We start from the raw sequence: 20,707 nt of genomic DNA, 5'->3' as shown, positions 1-20,707 counted from the left end.
CCCTGTAGCCCCAGTTTCTCTATTTTATCCAAATGCAACCAAGATAGTCAAGACAGGTTTACTGAGGTGGCAGGTTACAGTATTCTTGGTTCACACATGGAAATTACAAAGCTATGCACCTTCATCCTTCCACGAAAGGATAAATAAAAGTCCAAGCAATAAATTTAAATTCAGTTAATGCTGAAACATCAAGATATCTCAAGGGGATCATAACTGTAAGTAACCCATCTCAGCCAACAAAGAACCAGAAAAAGGGAAAAAATGTTCATGTTCACTTCTAGTCTCCTCTTGGCACAGAGGAAAGGCAAATTATAGAGTAACAGAAGATGATTTCTTTCACAGGTGGTCATCTGTTTTTTTATCACTAGAAGGACACATTGAAAGGGTGAATGTTTTACTTATTTTAAGTGCTAGGCATGTCATCTGAATTGACAGCAAAGTTGTCTCCAACTTCCTTTTTCATGTGCGAATGAAAGTATATTTATATTTTAAGAAGAAAATATTTGTTTTTAATGTTAACAGCTAGCTGGAACACTTATTAGATAATACCAACAAAGGTGTATTGCTGTCAAATCATCATCTTTTTCATTACAGCATGTAGAAGCTTAAAACCAGAAAGTACTATCGGTTCTTGGAAGGAAAATAGGCAGCAGGACTTGTTTGTATAGCAAATGACCATTGCTAGTATGAAGTTCAAGATGTGACATTACATTAAAAAAAATATAAAATTAATATTCCAAGGTTGTAGGTGTGTTGGGTTTTTCTTCTTAACTTGGATTATGTTCTCAGAATAGTTTATACTTCCACTTTTAAGAGAATTGCTCCACTACAGTAATCCAAATCTGTGAATGTTGTGCTGAGAAATAGGCTAAAACTTGAAACTGAATTTGGTTATTTCAGTAAAAGGGCAGCTGACTAATGCCATTGCAAGTATTAAACCCAAGTAACTTCACATGCAGCCCATAATATAGTTGAAATTGAATGAATACAATGACAGAATTTTTTTTCTTTAGATGAATTAAGAGCTATAAAAAGCAAGAGCACAGTTTAAGTATGCTATTAACGCCTCTTTTTCTGCAGTAGTCACTCAATGAATTGTAAATACTCCAGTAGTGCAATAATATACAGTATTTCTCATTAATTTAACAGTACCATGTCAAATCTTTGGCCTGTTTATACTGTAGGTGACAACATACAAATTCTCTCTTCTATAATTTACATAAACTATCCCAATAATGCCATCAAGATGAAGTAGTTTTTAAGGCACATTGACCAAAACCAGGTCAAACAAAACAGTTCACTTATTAGACTGTATACCAAACATTTTCAAGGAAAATGATTAAGCTGACATATTATTCATATTTACGAACATGTAAGTTGGATGCAAACTAGTCAGAAAACTATTGTTGTTAGGACAGAGTAAGATGCAGATATATAGCTCTCAAAAGAATTTTGATTGGAGGAAAAAAAAAAAAAAAAGACCAGAGAAAAAAGCAAAAATGTCTCTGGGAAGAAGGGTCAAATATTTGTATCTATTCATGACTGCATCTATAGCTAAGCAGTACCCTGCAAAAAGAATACAATAACCAAACATAATTTATAATATGGCAAAGAATATGAAATTGTGAGGCTGGTTGTATAGTAATTGGCATCTGTTCAAAATAACAGCTTACTGAGCTTTGTGCCACATCTCTTCAAGCTTCAGTAGGAGACCACTGTGAAAATCCACCTTTCTGGAGAACATCTAGTTTAATGAGATTGGGACCACACTGAGAGAACCGAATCAAATGTCCTCATGACTTAATATGGCTATTTACTTTGCTTACAAAGGGAACTGATCAGGACAAAATGCAGGAAAGCTACTCTCTGGAAAATACTATACCACAATTTCCTGCCAGGAAGTAAATAAAGTATTATTTCACTCACTTAAAATCAGTAAGTGAAATTCAGTAAGAGCTTCAGATTAAGTAACATATATATTTTCAGTATTGAGAGCTCTGCTTCCCTTCAACAGTTGAAAAATTAAAAAAGAAACCCTTACTTTAAGAAAAACCTGGAGATCTTGGGCTTCAGTGTGCTTCAGGATATCTTGCTGTAGGTGTCTGAACACAGAAATACACATATATATTTGATAATCAGGACCAAGGAAAATACATATAGCAATGTAGTGACAGATCTCACTCCAGTCCATGTAATTCCAGAAACACTGAGTTATCCATTGCAGACAAATCTAGATGAGAATGAAATTATATATAATTAAATTGCTGTAGACATTGTCATAATTGATCAGCTTTATCTCTTTTCTATACTATAGACCCTTTTTCCTACATTACCCTACTTATGAAACTAAAAGGGATAAAGTAAAAAAGAAGCCAAGAATCACCATTTTTTAAATCACAGCCTCTGAACAGACTTCCAGTGAGTTCTGCTAAACATAACACTGCATCCATGCATCTCACTTATCTGAGTATATTCTGGCAACTCCTGAGCTTGAGACATAAAAGTCAAAGTCCGCTGAAAGCAACGGTGTTTTTTTCAAGATTTTTCAAAAATGCGGCCTAAAGGGTAATGAGGGTGATGAAGGTGTGTTTAAATGTGGATTTTCCTTTAAATTAAAGTAGTTCTTTGCCTTATAAATGAATGTTAGGCCCTTCCCTAAGACACGTTTTCATTTAATGAAGTGGGTATGGAACACACTTAGCAACTCCTTTTTCCAGTTCTAAATCACAATGTATTAAGATGTGTACAGCACATTTCATTTAGTTCTAGACCACAAATCTTCTGCTAATCAGTCCTTAACATGTTTAAAAATATCCAGCAGCAGAAGTACCAAGATTCTAATTAGATGACAGCAGCCATACTCTGGCATTAAATCTGTTTTGAGGTATTTATTGATGCACACAAGCACTTAAATACAGAGTTGTTTTCACAGTTCAGGGTTTGTTTGTTTTTAATCCTGCAGTAGAACTGCAAAGTCACACAGAAGATACAGTGGCACCCACCAGCGGCATTTCAGTAACACGTTAAATAAAAAAAAAAAAAATCCCCAAAAAACCTTGTCAGCAGTTTAGAACAATAACTAGTCTATTATTAATTGAGTGCAAACAATTAAAAAAAGCATACAGTATAACTTACACAAGAATAGTTGAGGAAGGAGTGACTGTTACTGTGTGTTTTCCCACCCCAAAGCAGGAATCTTATTATAAGCACCTCATTCCTATGCTGAGATAAAGTCCCTCACCTGCCAATCTTCTGTCCTCAAAGATCAAGCTGCCTGTTTTAAGCAGTATCTGTACCACACTGGCATCTGCCCCCATTAAGAAGTCTTTTAAGCTGCAAATCTTGTGGCAAAAAGGAATTTTGAAGGCGTAAGATGAAAAATATTTTTCTTGCCTTGGAACAGCAACAAGCTTTCTTACTGTGGTGAGAGGTCCTTTGCATTGGCAATCTAACTCATTATTGCATGAAGCTGTTTACACTTCATCGTGACTGCAGTCTTTATAAGTAATGCTCCATACATAGCGTTCCATATTACCAAAGAATTGTAGTAAGTAGATAAAATGAAAGCTAACATTATGGATAAATACTCTTCTTTAGTAACATCTCTTTAATATAGAAGAATAGCGTGTTACCTGATTGTACTAGTTACAGTAGCTCATATAAAATTAATTTTGCTCTAGTATCACCTGAACTACTTCCTATTACACCTATCCCAAATTACTCACTTCCCTCCTATGGAAAATTTAGAAAATTATTCCAGGGAATAAGACATTCTATTTATTTTTAATGATAAACCTGATGTTTTAGTATATATTATTTTTATCAAGTTTTCTGCATGAACATGTAATGGAAGGTCATCAGCTGCAGTACACTGTCATTATTCTACCAAAGTCAGTCACCTTCTATTTTCAGATGCTCTAAGTCAGTATGCATTCAATACTACCTCTTACCCCCAGTTTCATAACCACCACACAAGTGCTGTACAGAAAAACCACAGTAGTTCCTGAATGTCCCTGATCTTGTGGATTTAAGTCAAAAAGTTGATGATACTTTGATACGCTTTCATCAGTTACCTGGGATGGAGTGAAACCAGACATGTGGAAGGCTGAAAAGACAAGTGGCAACTCAGCTTTCAGCAACATTTCAATGTGGTGAGCGCTGCAAAAATAGACCGGATGGATGCCGGATTCCACTGCGGTAATAGGCAGGTGCATCTGATTAACAACAACAACATCATCATCAACAACAAAATTGAGGAAAAGGGTTACAGACTACAAAACTGTGTTATTTTAAAATACCTTGCTGAGAACAATATATAAAAATATACACGTTTACCTGTAAGATAAGGCATCCCAGTTATTTTAGAGACAGGAAATAAACAAAGAAGCTGGTACTACCATCAGGAAAAACATGTAGTTAAATGAAAGAAAATTAAGTTAGAAACTGTTATTAATCCTGACTATTCCTTTGCATTAGCGATCTAGTTCTTTATTGCACGTAAGCCTTAATTGTCAAAGCAGGGATGGAGAAACCGTTGTTATATTTTAAACAAAAGAACAGAAGGGAAAAAAAGACTAATTTCTGTTGGATTTTTTTTTTTTTTTCACATTTACTGGTGAATAGAGTGGAACTTCTATGGTATTTGAAGCTGTTTTCTGTGTGCACGTTTCTTTGCAGTATGCGTGGCTGGTATGAGTGAAATTCTATTTTGTGCAGCAAAAGGAACAGAGGTTTTATCAGTATGGAAAGCTCTGGGTATCAGTGCCTGGTTTCTAGGTAATGAATCCTTGGCTTCGCGCTAGAAGGTCAAGGTACATCCTTTGGAATTTTCATCCTTCCTGAGGTAGGCAGCATCACAATCCAACGGCTGGATAATTCCTCATTCATGTTTTGACATTTGATTTTAGTTTACATTGCGGTAGTTATGCAAATAGGTTAATTATTGAATTTTCTCCATGTATTTTCAAGATACATTATGAAAAAGAAATCATTTAGGTATTGAGAATGAGCGTTAGCCCTGCCTGCAACGCTGGCTAGTTCATGTATGGAAGACAACACTGAAGTTCTCAGCACTGACGGTGTTCAGCACAATTATATTCACACAATGGAGCAAAATTTCATTGTCCTGGAACAACCTCAGGGCTGGACTCAGTGCTGTGAGTGGACCAATACGGTCACTTCTGGTGACAAGACAGACCAATTCATGTTAATACAGAAGCTTGCATACAAAGAGGTACGGAATCTCATCTGTGCTACTTATGCCCCAGAGTTCTCTAGTAAAGACCACAGTTGTTTTATAGTTTATGTTCAAAACATTCAACGTGACAATGTACAAAGTCAAACTGGAAGGGTTTTATTTTAAATAGATGGAATCACCCCTAACGAAAGATGGAAGTGATGTTTCCTATACTACAAACTTGATCCAATATACTAATAATTTAAAATTGTCAAGCATTCAGTATTTGGGCAGTAATAATTTTTTAAATCTACTAAATACATTCTAGTGTATTTAGTAAATTTTAAAACTGATAGTTTTACTACAAAAATCAACAGGATGGAGTTGCACACTGTAATAATAAAAAAGAAGTCATTCAACAGTTTCGCAGCCTTCACACAGAGTTTAATGCCACTAACAAAGTTTCTTTTACTGCCAGCTTTAAAATCCAATAACAATGCCTTTACTATCAGTCCACGTGTTATTTCACTACTTTTAAACAACCATTTGAGCAAATGTCAAATCTGTATTTTTGTGAGAGAATTTTTCAGGGTCACGTATTCAGATAGAGGGCTTTAATGAAAACTTAACGCATTATAAAAACCAACCCAAAACTAAGGAAATTGATAAAGTCTCCTTTGGAAACTTTCAAAGTGGCCTTTCAGAAAGAAACAGCTTTTAAATTCTTACAGATATATGCAGTCTTGGTAGCCAGAGAAATGCTGAAACAAGAAGACGTGAAAATCGCTGAAGAAATGTCAGTGTCCTCTCCCCGTCCCCTGACATTATGAGGAAGACAGAAGATGCAAACCAGTCATAGCCAGCATAGCGCTCCTGCAAGCAGCCTGCGTGAGAAGGTTAAGGAACTCGGGCAGAGATCTCCTCCTCACTGCCCTGCAGGAACTGCAGCCCTCCTCCTCCCCAGGCCCACGCACACAGAGGCACGAGCTGGTTTGTTAGAGATGAGACAAGGGAAATATAGTGGCACAGAAGGCAGCTTCTTGAGGCACGGCTGCCTCTCAAACTGAATTAAGAGAAACTATTTAAGCTATTTTCCCTATACACTACTTTTTTTCCAGTCCATAAGTAGTCAAGCCAAATCAACACAAGTCGACAAAAAACAAGTAAATGCAAAAAAACCCACACCAAAACAAGTGTGTTTATAGTACAAGAAAGGAGAATAGTGGAGGAGGAAAACAGGAGTTGTGAAGATTATGGAAAAAAACCTAAGTAAAAGAAAAGCTTTAAAAAAGAGATTAAGCATATTCTGACTAATATGCCTGAAGTGTATTTTAATAGCGATATGTAAGTCTAATACCTGAAGAATACAGCAAAGCTTGTTGGAAAGGGGTATCTGTTTTATTTAAAAAAAAAAAAAAAGTTCCACAGTAGATCTCAAAGAGTCAGAAGTCAAAACATTTCTGTTGATCAGATTACAGCCACATATCATTACATGGGCAATACCATTAACACTGTTGGTATTGTGGGAGTACCATAAATACTCATTAATGCTCAAAGGTACATTGCTGCAGACTCTTTATCACATAAAGATGTGACCCTACTCCAAAACAGTTTATGACAAAAATGAATGAGACTTGCAAATTTTAATAAAGTATGGGAACAAAAGGGTGAAGATTTTCTTGAGTGCATTGGGTGTGCATTTTAACTTAACAAAATTTCAAAGTGCCTTTTTTTTTTTCTTTCAGTACATATTACACATCTACACCACCATCAAAAGCCCAAACTGAGAGTTCAAATTCCGCTGGCATTTTTAGGCAATATAATTTATGCCATCAAGAAAGGATACAAAGTGAGGATACCACAGTTCTTTGCTGTTGTTTCAGAAATTTCTCACAATTCATTAACACGAAGCACAGACCATTCTCAGCGTGTCCTTTTAGCAAGTTTAGATATTTTCCATATCTAGCACAAAAAGTCAAAAACCAAAACTGTTTAAAGGTTAAATATTTTTTTTAATTCCTAAAAAGCAAGAACTCATATTTAATAGGCCTGTGAAAGTTAAGCTGTCATAGCGTTGCTCATCACAAACACTATGTTGTAGATATACACATAAATGGTTTAATAAAACCTATTATGCTTTATCTAGGAAGGATACACACCAAACATCTGCTACTCAGTGTTACAATTCCTCACCTAAATTCCTTTTAGTTCAGTTTTAGAGACTGTGGTGGAGACGAGGAAGTACTCTAACACACACAACTCATTTTCTTCACATACATTATTTAGAATTCCATCTAAGTATACTGTATGTGTAATTATTAGCATCAGAGTTCAAATATTAATGCTAAAGATAACAATCTGTGGAAGACACATTAGCTTTTCCTTCATCACGGCTCTACAAATTATCAGCCAAATAAAATGTTTAAATGGCATATAACTAAGCTTAGCTAAACAGAACCATTTAAAGAAGTAATGTGAGGAAAAAAAGACACATAACTCAGGATAATGTAATTTTATGGTAAATCTTACTAACAAGTTACAATTAGCCTTTACAACAATAAAGGATAATAACCTATATGATCTGTAAAGATAATTTAATTATGTAGTAATACCTTTTTCATTTTCAAAGGTAGAATTTATTTTCGTAAAGATGATGTTTAGATTAAACGGTACAAAGCACTGAGTTGATAGATTAAATATCATTAAAGTCATTCCATGAAAATCAAACAAATCCTAGAAATACACTAGGGAAATATTTTAATACCATGTACCTGACTGTCATTTCAACACCAAGCTGCTGCACAGATGAAAGGCTTTCATTCTCCACATCTGCATCCATGGCTAAAACAAAAGAAAAAAATATAAAGTATTATGATAAATATGATTTTAACTGAATACTAATGTAAAGCTTCTTTTATGTATGAATACCAATTCTGGACAACTGTTTCTTATTTTAAATGAGTTTAGTACTGTTTGCAAAGGATGCATCAAGAACCTGCATTCTTCATATACGTTTATTTTTTTGACTAACATCACCTTCTTTATAAGGAAATCTTCACTGTTAGTATGGTTATCATCAGCTTTACAGCATGATGTAAACAAACAACATCTTTTTCAGTCCTATTTCTTAGTACAGCTTTATCCTTTCTGGCCAAGAAATCAGACAAAGCAGCATCTTCTGATCTACTTTCTTCCATTCCAGTGGCCTTAAAGTCTCCTAGCTGTAAAACCAACTTTATTAACAAAAATTCTATTTTGATATGAATCACAGAAAACTTTATAACTGAAGGATTTAAAAAATCTGGTATTTCTATGCATTGTTCTTTCACACAGTAATATATACTCCGTTTTCTGCATTTGTTTAAATTAAAAATCCAAGTTAGACAAATTAATAAATCATGAATTAAAGCAACCTCTGTTGTAATGTTTTCTCAAAATATTAAATTCTAAATGCAATTAAAAGTGAGGCTTTGTTTCTCTCATGTACATATATCATCTAAGATAACTATACTCCAGAAAAAAATTACAGTCCAATAATATTACGAGTTACAAAGCTGAGGGCTTAAACCTTTAATATACTTCTTTCAAAGTGCTACTTAAAAAACAACAACAAATGAAACAAAAAAAAAAAAACCTAACAACTGACATAGTTTGTTAAAAATGTAAATAACAGATATGGCAGCATAAGTTAATATATATTCATCTGAGTGATAAATGTAAAAATCTGATTAAGCAGATTACACAGTAACTTGATATGTGTTTTTTCTATATCCTTCTCAGACAGAAATCAAACTGAAGGATTCCCTGGCTACCCATTCAGGTAAACACTCTATGTTCCTGGTAAGCAAACAAGGACTAAGGTATTAAAGATGAAATATTTACAGGTTAGGGGAGGAAATGCCTCTGGTTAGGAAGAAAAGTTAAAGAAAAAAAAATTAAGAAGCACTCTGCTCAGATGAGATGAAGTAGGTTGAAATTCTCATGAAGAAAACAATACAGCAAAATTACACTTGACAATGAAGCAGTAAAATTCAGCAGCAGAAGTATGGTAAGAAAAAAACCCCCGCTCAGTATTATAACTTTAATAGAGGACAATGCTCCAAGTGTTAGAGTCATGAGAAATTAACCTTGTACTTTTGACAAATACATTTATACATAAGAAAAATCAATTGGTCTTTGAGTAAAGCAAATTTATTCAATAATCTGATGGGATTGAAATAGCAAACCCACATCAGAGAGGTTTTTTTTACCCAAAGAACGGAAGTTCAAGTATCTTCTGCATAGCATACCAGCAACACAATATTTGGAAGAATACATATGAAATCACAGGGCATTTCAGTTAAAATGACTGAAACAGTTCAGATCTTTTTACAGCTCCTGTTCCAAGTTACCTGTTTACTCAGGCTGCAATTACCATACTAAGTCAATTCATTTTCAGGTTCCTGTGTGCAACTGTGAAGGCAAGAGGCATACTTATATCCTAGAAACCAGGGGGAATTTGAATGAGTTGGCTATGACTAATGGCTAATTCAGTCCTGACACGACCATATTTAATGGCAGGAGAGAGGCAAGCACTATAATAACCTCTAAGCCACAAGGAAGCCCTGCCTCCATTTTGAGGTGGATCCTCCTGTGGGTGGCCATGCAGGAGCTGGTATCCCAGTCCAGCAAGGGTATAATGAGGAACAGCTGTATCACAACCCACAATCTGACCCCAGTTTCCATTCTGTAACAGTTTACAGCAAGTATTGAATGCTTATTTCCCATTAACATTAAAAGAACACAACTGATTTCATTGATTCTCATTGCCTTTTCTTCTCTGTTGTAATAATCTCTTAAATTAGCTGAAAAGGGGTTTCTCCTTATCAGTTTTCCTTTTGATATTTTCCCCTGTATTGTGAAAGAAGATAAAACTAACATAGAGTTTGGATTGAATAATAATTCTGTATTACACAGTACCTCATTGTGGTGGGTTGACCCTGGCTGGACGCCACGTGCCCACCAAAGCTGCTCTATCACTCCCCTCCTCAGCTGGACAGGGGACAGAAAATACGAAAGGCTCATGGGTTGAGATAAGGACAGGGAGGGTTCACTCACCAATTACTGTAATGGGAAAAACAGACTCGACTTGGGGAAAAAAAAATAATTTAATTTATTACCAGTCAAATCAGAATAGGATAATGAGAAATAAAACCAAATCTTACCACCTTCCCCCCACCCCTCCCTTCTTCCCAGGCTTAACTTTACTCCCAAATTCTCTACCTCCTCCCCACCAGTGGCGCAGGGGGACGGGGAATGGGGGTTGCGGTCAGTTCATCACATGTTTTTTCTGCTGCTCCTTCCTCCTCAGGGGGAGGACTCCTCACACTCTTCCCCTGCTCCAGCGTGGGGTCCCTCCCACAGGGGTCAGTCCTCCACAAACTTCTTCAACGTGAGTCCTTCCCATGGGCTACAGTTCTTCACGAACTGCTCCAGCGTGGGTCCCTTCCATGGGGTCACAAGTCCTGCAATAAACCTGCTCCAGCGTGAGCTCCTCTTTCTCCACGGGTCCACAGGTCCTGCCAGGAGCCTGTTCCAGTGCAGGCTTCCCACGGGGTCACAGTGTCCTTCGGGCATCCACCTGCTCTGGCATGGTGTCCTCCACGGGCTGCAGGTGGATATCTGCTCCACTGTGGACCTCCATGGGCTGCAGGGGGACAGCCTGCCTCACCATGCTCTTCCCCACGGGCTGCAGAGGAATCTCTGCTCCAGTGCCTGGAGCACCTCCTCCCCCTCCTTCTTCCCTGACCTTGGTGTCTGCAGAGTTGTTTCTCTCACATCTTCTCACTCCCCTCTCCACCTGCAACTGCTGCTGCGCAGTAACTTTTTTGCTTTCTTAAATGTTATCACAGAGGTGCTACTACTGTCGCTGATGGGCTCAGCCTTGGCCAGCAGCGGGTCCGACTTGGAGCTGGCTGGCATTGCCTCTATCATCAGACATAGGGGAAGCTTCTAGCAGCTTCTCACAGAAGCCACCCCTGTAGCTCCCCCGCTACCAAAACCTTGCCACGCAAACCCAATACACTCATCAAGGCAAAAACTTGTGCTTTTGTACACCAGTGTATTTGATATAATCTTAGCTCCGTACACTAGGCAGTCAAGCTGCTGCCAATCCACAACTCACTATGGGAAAACACAAACTGTGGTTCTTTGTCCTGGGTCAAAAGTTTTGATTTTCCATTTTGTTTACCAATTAATAGACTGGGAAGACTAGGTTTTAGAAAACTATAAAGTCATTTAGAATACATACAGGACCACTTCCCACTGATTAAAAACTGGACCTAGAAACCTTAAATGCACCATTAAGCTTAGAAAATTGTTATTAACAGTAAGTGGAATATTGAAATACTGCATATTGCAATCCATGGATAAAAAGTTGACTAGTAAGCTTGCAGGAGTATGTTGTGACTGTATTATTGTAATGATGCCCATACCTCTGATTTAATACACTGAATTTAATTTTCTACAAAACTCATTTGACAGATATTTATCAATACACCTGATATAACTAACTGTCTTGAAACACAATGGGTTTCATAACAAAAGGCATCGTCAGATCAATTTTCTAAATAAGAATGCTGTTTATCCTCAAACAAAGGACAGAACATCTCTCTGAACTGTGAATTAGATAACAACATGGTACAGCACTGTGGCTATTATTAAATGGAATGAACAACATGCTTTGGCAGCTTCCTTTTTATTTATCTAATAAAACAAAAAATTCTATGTTGAACAGGTCTTTTTCACTTCTTCCTTTAAAAATGTAAAACACTGTAAAATAGAAATGAAGCCAAAATTAAACTAGTGACTTGAAGGATATCAGAATTCTCTAGGAGCTGATTTACAATTAAAAAAAATTATTATAATAGAAAGTTGACTTTATCTCTCATTCTAAAACGCATAAAAAAACCCCACAGCAGTAAGTATGGACCATTTTTAAGTGTAAATGATACATACTTTTTTTAGCCTTTTTTAGCCATGCAACTGCTCTTTATATAAGCAACCTACCATACACGCTTCAGATAAGCTAATCATAAGAAATATTGGTATGCCTGCTCTCAAAACTTTGTTTAAATCCACTATTTAACACAATCTTGTTCATTCAAAAGAGAAAATGCTTCCTTTGAAACACCAAGGACTGTAAACTATTAATTGTCAGTGATAACCTCAAACAAAAAACAAAACCAAAAACAAAACAGTACACGTGAAAAATTGTAGAATATTATCTTTTTCTACAATAAAGAAATATTTCTTTTTATGTCTTGGTAATCTTCCTCTTGTTTCCAACCCTTCTACCTCTAAATCAAATTCAGTGTTCCACAGAGAACCAAAAAGAGAGAATTAGGACCTCTGCTGCTTGAGTCAGGGGAGCAGTGAGGGTAGGGAGCAGGGCAAAAAAAGGCAAAGAGGGCTCACTGAACAACTTGTCCCACCTGGTTCAGTTACCCTAAATCTGGGATTCCTAGGTAAGGCATGCTTCACTGCCATTGCCTATCTAGTCTTCATCTTTAAAGAGAAGCAATCCTGTGCATCCTGGATAGTTCTAGATGCAAATCAGGTGATCCTAGGGAGAGGTGGGGATTAACTTCTGCTTACAAGCCCTTTCCTTATTTATTTATTTATTGCAGAACAAAACCTAGTGATGGAAAGGAATTTGAAGGTTTTCATCTTATGTCAATAGAAAAAGTTGGGCTGATTGTCTTCTGTGTTTTTTATCTTCCACGTCTTCCTGCAAAACTGAGCAATTGTAAATGTCAAAAGGGATTAGGGGGAATGGGAAGAACAGGATGAAGGGAAGACAGGGAGCAATTCTTTAAGGAATCTTAGTGTTTCCTTGCTTCGAGGTCGTGACTGATCATTCGTACTAACTCTGATCATGCCCATTTCAAGCATCTCAGTGGGCAGTACTTCTCAAAATGTTTTGTAGCATTCAGGAGCACAAAAACGGACATCCCATAAGGCATAATTTGCAAAGGCAATTACATATTATTATTAAACTCAATCTATAGCTACAAACACTTCAGAGGAAGTTAACTGGCACGCACAGTCCAGTAGTATTCTTCCTGATCAGACTAGACCTCAATCAACTTTACAACTCATATGAAAGATTGCTTTCTTATTCATTTTCCCTCTTACCATGAAGAAGCTTTTACGTGTTTAAGTCAGAAAATGAGCTACATCGCATTCATACTGAAATGACAGGATGCCAAGCTGAAACAGCTTTATGGCATATTTCATACAACTTCTATGGTCTTCAGGTAATAATTCATTTATTTCCCTGTTTAACTGCTGTTACCCCAAAGAAACTACTGGCTTCCCTTTTGTGTTAAGTGAAGAAAATGACTAAAGCTGTTGCTCACATTGCTGATTTAGCTTTTTCACCTCCTGGTGCCCAGGCCAAATGTTTTTATGGCTATATAAATAATCTTTGCAAAATGTTAATGAATGTTAAATTTTAACATCAGTGAGTAAGATTAGTTTTCTTTGTATGGATGGAAAATACTTTTCATTCAAAGGAACCATGTAAGTAACAATACTGCAAACAGTTGAAAACCCCGTGATGGCCAGAGCCACCTGCATAATTCCTGCAGATGCTTCAAAAACCTCTGAAGTATGTAGTTATGTTCACTGTCAGATCTCTAGTCCTTGGCTTTGAACATATAAACTGAAATTGTGGAACTCACTTTTTTTTTTTTTTTTTAACAAAAAAGTAGGTTTTTTACTTACTCTTCAACAGGTACCTACCATTGACACTGTCAGTGGGCAGGTGCCCAAGCAGTCAATATAGAACTTTATGTTTTGTCCGTACCTATCCTCTCTCTTTCTGATCCCCTTATGAAAATTTTCTATTTCAAAACATTATTTGGAGTCGGGGCAGAGCAGAAGTCATACATTTCTCACCATATTCTCTTCTGCCATTTTGCTACTATTTTTTGATGGTGTCATCTCCTCCACCAGGCTACTCATCTAGAGCACTTCTGACAGTCTGAATCTCATATTCATTGTTAGAATTGTCTATTAAAAAAATCCCATTTCAAAGGAAAGTATTATTATTGTTGGATTTGAATTGTGAATGGAGACAATGTAAACAAGATCCAAGAATAATTGCTGGACAATGTTGTTGGCTTCTCATCAGAGCTAGGTAATCTCATGTGCAATGCCACCTTCACTATTGAAAATATCTGTAATATCATCAGTACGTTTGTCATAACAATACAAGATCAAAATGTTCATCTCTAGAACTTCTTTATGTATTGGTCATCACAAATACTCAAACTATTTTTGGCAGCAACATCATTAAGAATGAACGACATTTTCAGTCTAGTTACATATAATCTGGCAAAGGGCAAAACACTTTTTGCTAAGAGCATCTTTAAAGTGGGCACCCATCTTTAAAGAAGTGCATTCATCAAATGATGCAGGGAGAAGGGAAGAATGCTCTTCCTTCTCCTTCCCTTTCAGCCCAATTTGCAGTTGTAGTCCTGTATTTCTCATTTGCTACTCCTTCTGATCAGCTGTATACTGATAGCTTCCCATTGGTGTTTTTAAAATTTCTCAGTTCATTACCCGATTCACCTAACCCTTAGAAGATTAAGACCTCATTAAATGGTAGAAAGTTCCTATGAGATTTTGTTCAGCCGGAGAACTAAGCCTCATCTAGAGAAGGAACACACCGTGACATTTGAGTTTTACGGCCAAGACCTGAAATCCCTGAGGTTCTGTCCCTTTGGCAGTACATGGCAGAGCTGTTTCAGAGACAAAGTCCAGTGGAAATAGAGAACTCAACTGCAAGGTCATCTGCACAACCAGAGCTACCAAAAAACCCAGTTGATCCTGAAAGGTCGTAGCATTCCCAAGTTTGGGCAGTCTGCAACACAGGGCGGAGATCAATTAAGAAGTCTAGACACCAACATATTAGATGACTCTGCAAGTGGAATTCTTTGAGAAATGGGTTTGTTGGAACCTTGAGAAAACTAATACATTTCCACAAAGCATTTATGTTGCAATGAACTGGAATTTGCTAACATGAAGAGCAAGTGGCTATTAGGAACTTCATATCCCTAATGCGTAATGTCTATTTTACTACTATAGCAACTTTCAGTTTCTTGCCATCCTATTGCCTATTACAGCTAGACGTCAATGATTTGGTTTTCAATGTTGGGATTTTTGGGGTTTTTTTTGTTTTGGTTTTTTTTTTAAGAAGAAAAAAATAAAATTAAACTAGAAAGTATTAATTCTGGGAAAGGGGATAGACAGAGTTCATTAACATTTAACGTACATATTGTATGTTATTTTACTCATCTGAATCCACATCACAGCAGTATCACTGCTGCTAGCAGAAAGTAAACTTCAATTAAGATTTGTGTTACTGTTTATAATTAAAGACTGCAACTGCATAGTGGTTTATCAGATATTTTTCCTTCTCTCTTATCTTGAAAATAACAACCCAAACTAATTTGATTTTTCCATATTTGCAAATTTTATAATAGACTGAAATCCTGAGGGATTCCACAGCAGATGGATGACTGTTATTCTAATTACAACTACCTACGGGTTTAGAAAGCTGTCATTTTTTAAGATAATCAATTTCTCATTTCAAGAGACATGATAAACACTGAAAATCTATGCACTGTACTGAATCTACTTTCATGAAAATTGTGGCTTCTCTTCATTAAAATTAAACAACTATTAGAAACTGTTTTTCAGTTCCTCAGACCCAAATAGATTCAAGAGAATGTTGGACACACACAATTGCCAAGTGCATATTTGGCTTACTTAGATGTGCAGCTAGAAAGATGGATCTGGGATATAGTTTACCTTTTAACAACTCATTAGCTCTACCTAATTCAGAAAAATGTCTCTACTGTAACAGTAGTTTTAGGATTCAGCTTAGACAGCGTTTACACATACGTATATGGAAAACATACTGTGAAATAACATGGCATTCAATAATTAATTGTTCTCCTAGGAGAAATTCCAACCCTTCATACACACTAGCAGAAAACTCCAGGAAATGTATATAAATCTGATCAATTATTATTCAATCAGTAAGAAACCTAATTTTAAGTAAATAAGGTCTGATAAAGATTTGAGCGTGTTTTGTTTGTCCCTTCTGTACAAACATAAGAAGTGTAATACAGACTTGGGTTCTCAAAGCGTGTTCCCTATCTTCATAGGAATGCTACACTGTATGTTTTATGTAAAAAAGAACCTGAAATTAGTGTAAATTTAGCTATACAACCGATTCTTACAATCAAGCCCTTTTACTGTTCCAGAGTGGAGTACGATCATAGATTCAATTTTAGAGCCAAATTTTTGTTTCACTTTCATGTCAATCGGCATGAATTTATTGGTCTAAACTAGTTTTCTTGGACAACACTTATTGCTAGACCTGTCTGAAAAAGGTGCTATGAAATTTTAGTAACTATTTTCCTATAGAACTTAAAAGAAACCCTTGATGAAACACATGCTGTTTGCCTGAGAACACTCTTTCCTGGACTGGAGAACTCTTCACAAAAAGCATCTGTGATAATGGTGTTGCTGACAGGGAAAGAAAGCATTAAGACAACACCAGCCCCTTGCCTACATTTCACATCAGTTTCTTACCACCAGACTACTGACTATCCTTGAGAAGGCTTCTCACTCCCCCATTTCCAAGCTTGTCTTCAAATCATCATTTGAATTGGGAAGTGTCAAAAATATGTAAATAGCAAGTGTTACGAGTCGATGAAAAGATTTTTGTCGCTCATTATGCCTCCGGAGAAGTCGAAAAGTAAATGACAAACTAATGCAGGACAACAAAAAACCCTTTAAGGATCTTTTAAAATAGTGACAGAAAGAACTGTCACTTCAGCAACTCTCTTCATTAAGCAAAGAGAGAGATTCTCAAACAAAATTAAGAGTATTCCGTTAGCAAACTTTCAGAAGGTAAAGGCCACTACATAAAAGAAAGAGAACCTCTAAATTACTAAAGGGGTTTTATGCTTTGAAACTTCAAAGGCAAGTCTGAAGTCTCCAAGGACATTATATTTGCATCCTATGGATGTGAGAATAAAATATCAGTACAAGTAACAGACTCTCCCCAAAGCAGGCTTGGTTCTCCAGAGTCAGTGGCAGAATAAGTACTCTAAATGACTGAACTACAACCTAAGAAAAAAGTCCTGGACGGATAGTGAAGAATGAAAGTGCATTTTCCAGCAGATTTTAACAATGCTTCTGAATCTTCTAATTTTGCAAGTGCTTCAAAATATGAAAATGTATTATTTCACACTCAGAATAAATTATCATTCATCCTTTATTCTTGGCTGTAAGCACAACATCTGTACAAAACTAACACTCAGATTACTCTGCCAACAATATCAGTTCTTTAATACGTATCCTTTAATGCAATATAAATTGCATACCTTTGGGTTGATTATATATTATGGGGCTTTCAAAAGGTGAGCCAGATGGCTTACACCATCTTAAATGTTTATGCCACCAGCTTTGCAAATCATTCTATAATAGGTGTAAACAAATACTTTGAATCATACCCTCACCTGTTCTGCATCTCCATCTTTCTGTTACACATACAGAAATGTGAATGCCCATCACTAATAGTTATCTGGACTGTTTACTCAAGCACATCATCTTTTGCTCCAAAGTGAGGTGTTTCCCACCAGTTAAATAATGAATTTCTGAGTTGTTAAAGAACATATTAAACAACCCCCAAAATGCTACAGATAGAGTTAAAAGGAAAGTAATTTAAACATGAAGAGGCTGCATCGCAATAAATTATTAGGAAACTGACCTTTATAGTTTCCCGTGCTGAAATAACAATCCGATAGGCTTTCAGAAAGATGTGACACGAACTTTTCAATTAATTCTGCCAAAACTGCAAAAAGTAAAAACTCATTAAAACATTAGAGGCAATGAACAAAATGTGGAACTACATTACCTAACAAAATGACAATATGTGAGAAACTAAAGCTATTTGAATTTCTGCATGTTTATTCATGGTTTTATGGGGGAACAATTCAAAGCATGCATTGTGCTTTTGCATTCCCAACATCATTCCTAACTTAAATTGAATTTTAATAGCTTTACTGAGATATATTCAGTGTAAACGGAAAGAAAATCCCATATTATCTTTATAACCTCCACAGATTACTTCAGAATTTGTTACACGGTTTCAATATGAAATGAAAATTAACTATAATTAAACTACAATATCTTACCGTATTTGTCTGTGTATGTAGACGGGAAAGAAAAAAAAAAAAGAAAAAAACCCAACAACCCCCACACAACAAAAAGCCACACCACCCCAAAATGACGCTAACAAAAGTAAATGAAGTTTTAAGGGCTGTTTCAAAAAAAACACGATATAAAACCACCTATGCCATCACAAGCTAAAAATTATTCACTTAAAATTAAGCAATAGGAGCATTTCCTTTGGGAAATTCTGTATTTTATGATGACCATAAATGTTCTTACTCAGTTCTTGCCATGGAACTTTGAGTCTGCAGATACTGCATAGGTAAGGCAGATGCTGGCATCTGGTCACTATGTAGGAAATCGTATCTCCCACTTTAACAGGATGTTAGCCAGGGAGTTAGCGAGAACTCTCAATGACAAATCATTAGCAAAAACTTCCTGATTCCTCAAGTCTTCCAGTTTGAGGCTACTGCAGCTGAGCGCACTACCACCTTACAGATTTAAACAAAGGATTTTGTTTAGCCTTTACGCATACTGCATGGAGGAAGCCCATATTGAGATGAGCCATATTAAGAATTTAAGATAGCAACAATGAACATGTTTTATAAGTAAATACTATCCCAAAACAGCTGCTGTCCTCACGATAAACAGGATTTAAAGAATAGTGATATAACATTCTTTTCACACTAACGCAAAGCAAGGAAGTGTATTTAGAGAGTAATGAGTGCTGCTACCCACGGGATTTCCCATTTTAAGACTGCACGTTACCATTTGCGTGGCAGCAGCTCGATTTAGTAGCACTGAAGCTTCAGCCCTTAGTCACCCATTCCTGCACATAACTCCATGCACCCACAGGTGGTTTTGCTGGTTTTAGACTGAATAATTCCACTAAACCACTTCAGTGGACAGCTGTACGAACAGTTGTAGCAGCAGAAGTAAGGCATAACAATCTGTGGTGGAGGTGGCGATGGAGAAAGCTAGAAACTCTTGAACTAGCCTTGCTGACAGGAAAACTAACATGGGAGACTGCAGTGCAAGCTCTTTCGTGCGTGAGGAGGAGGAAGATGACAGAACCTCCACCCACAGTCTGATGCTTGTTACGCCAGAAAAATAACAAAGAAAAAGTTATCATAAAGACAACTAACTCTTCTTCCAACCATTTTAAGCTAACATACTGACATCAAATCATGACTTTTTTTTTTTCTTGATTAGTTGTCTAAAACATTTACAGAAATTAATTTACACTGAATGAGTCCAGAAAAAGTTTTTAAAAGGTTGAGTTTTGGTAATACTATGTTGATGGGCAGGGCAAAGGGGAAAAGAAGTTTCACTAAAACAGCTAAACACAGATTTACACTTAGAGTAGCCAGCTCCAATAGTAACAAAATTAATTTTACATTGCAAAGGACTACTAAATCAAAACAAAAAAATTACACGTATAATTTATATTCTTATGCATTTTTATGGAGAGAAGAAACTGCTACTTAAACATAACATAGCTATTTTTAATCATGGTTAATAAACCACATGGGGCTAGCAAAAAGCAGTTTATTTTATAGAAGAGTAACAGTTTATTCATTTTGTGAGACTAAACAATCTCACTAATCTTCACTAATATGCTTAATGGAATTTGGTCCACAAACAATATAACAAATATTTGTGTAGAATGAGAAAAGGTGTGTATACCTGGAGCTGTAGATAGCAAAAAGCAGAAATTAAACTTAAAATTTATAACTAGCTAGATGTTTACTGTATGACTATTAGTATTGTGATTACTGAAATATGCCATACTATAATAACAAACAGGTTAAAAAGACTAAAATACCACATAATTCAGAAAATTTAAAACCAAGTCAGAACATTGTACATTTCTTCCCTTTTTGTTGGAAGGCATCCACATGCTTGACCTAGCAGTCGAATATTTCAGTTCAGTGCTTGAGTTAATGGGAGAAGTGACAGCTCAACTGCTAAGCAATATTTTGAAACTCAAGCACTAAATTGATTTCCACTATTTGAAAGTATTTATCTAAGTGCCTATCAGAATCTTTGAAAAGCTTTTAACCAAGTTTGAGAGAGGAAGACACACAAGAATTTATCAAAACAAATGTGGTTAATACATAAATAGAGGGTTTTCACACGACATTGTCTCTTCCAAAAGAATGTCCATGTGAAATGACAAGTAGTTATTTTAATTTTTGTCTTTTAATACTAATCATTTATCTGCCATTTGGACACTCCCTGAAAATCTTTAAAAAGGTGGAAACTGGCTCTGTGATTTTCATTTAATGGGAAAAATAG

General features: G+C 36.1%; 1 protein-coding gene across 1 annotated transcript in view; it reads right to left on the bottom strand.

Annotated features, from left to right (window-relative positions):
* TBC1D32 (TBC1 domain family member 32) overlaps nucleotides 1–20,707 on the bottom strand; it is a 90,971-nt gene that overhangs the window by 1,950 nt on the left and 68,314 nt on the right. The window contains exons 27-32 of the mRNA XM_050893532.1: nucleotides 18,006–18,089; nucleotides 7,948–8,017; nucleotides 7,023–7,138; nucleotides 5,906–6,060; nucleotides 4,074–4,214; nucleotides 2,042–2,230 (exon numbers count right to left, since the gene is read on the bottom strand). Of these exons, the coding sequence (XP_050749489.1) occupies nucleotides 2,042–2,230; nucleotides 4,074–4,214; nucleotides 5,906–6,060; nucleotides 7,023–7,138; nucleotides 7,948–8,017; nucleotides 18,006–18,089 (755 nt within the window). The remainder of the gene's footprint in view (nucleotides 1–2,041; nucleotides 2,231–4,073; nucleotides 4,215–5,905; nucleotides 6,061–7,022; nucleotides 7,139–7,947; nucleotides 8,018–18,005; nucleotides 18,090–20,707) is intronic.

The sequence above is a fragment of the Gymnogyps californianus genome, chromosome 3 (genome assembly GCF_018139145.2).
Source record: "Gymnogyps californianus isolate 813 chromosome 3, ASM1813914v2, whole genome shotgun sequence".
NCBI lineage: Eukaryota > Metazoa > Chordata > Aves > Accipitriformes > Cathartidae > Gymnogyps > Gymnogyps californianus.
Note: the sequence above shows the minus strand (reverse complement) of the source record. Positions and strands in the feature narration are given on the sequence as shown.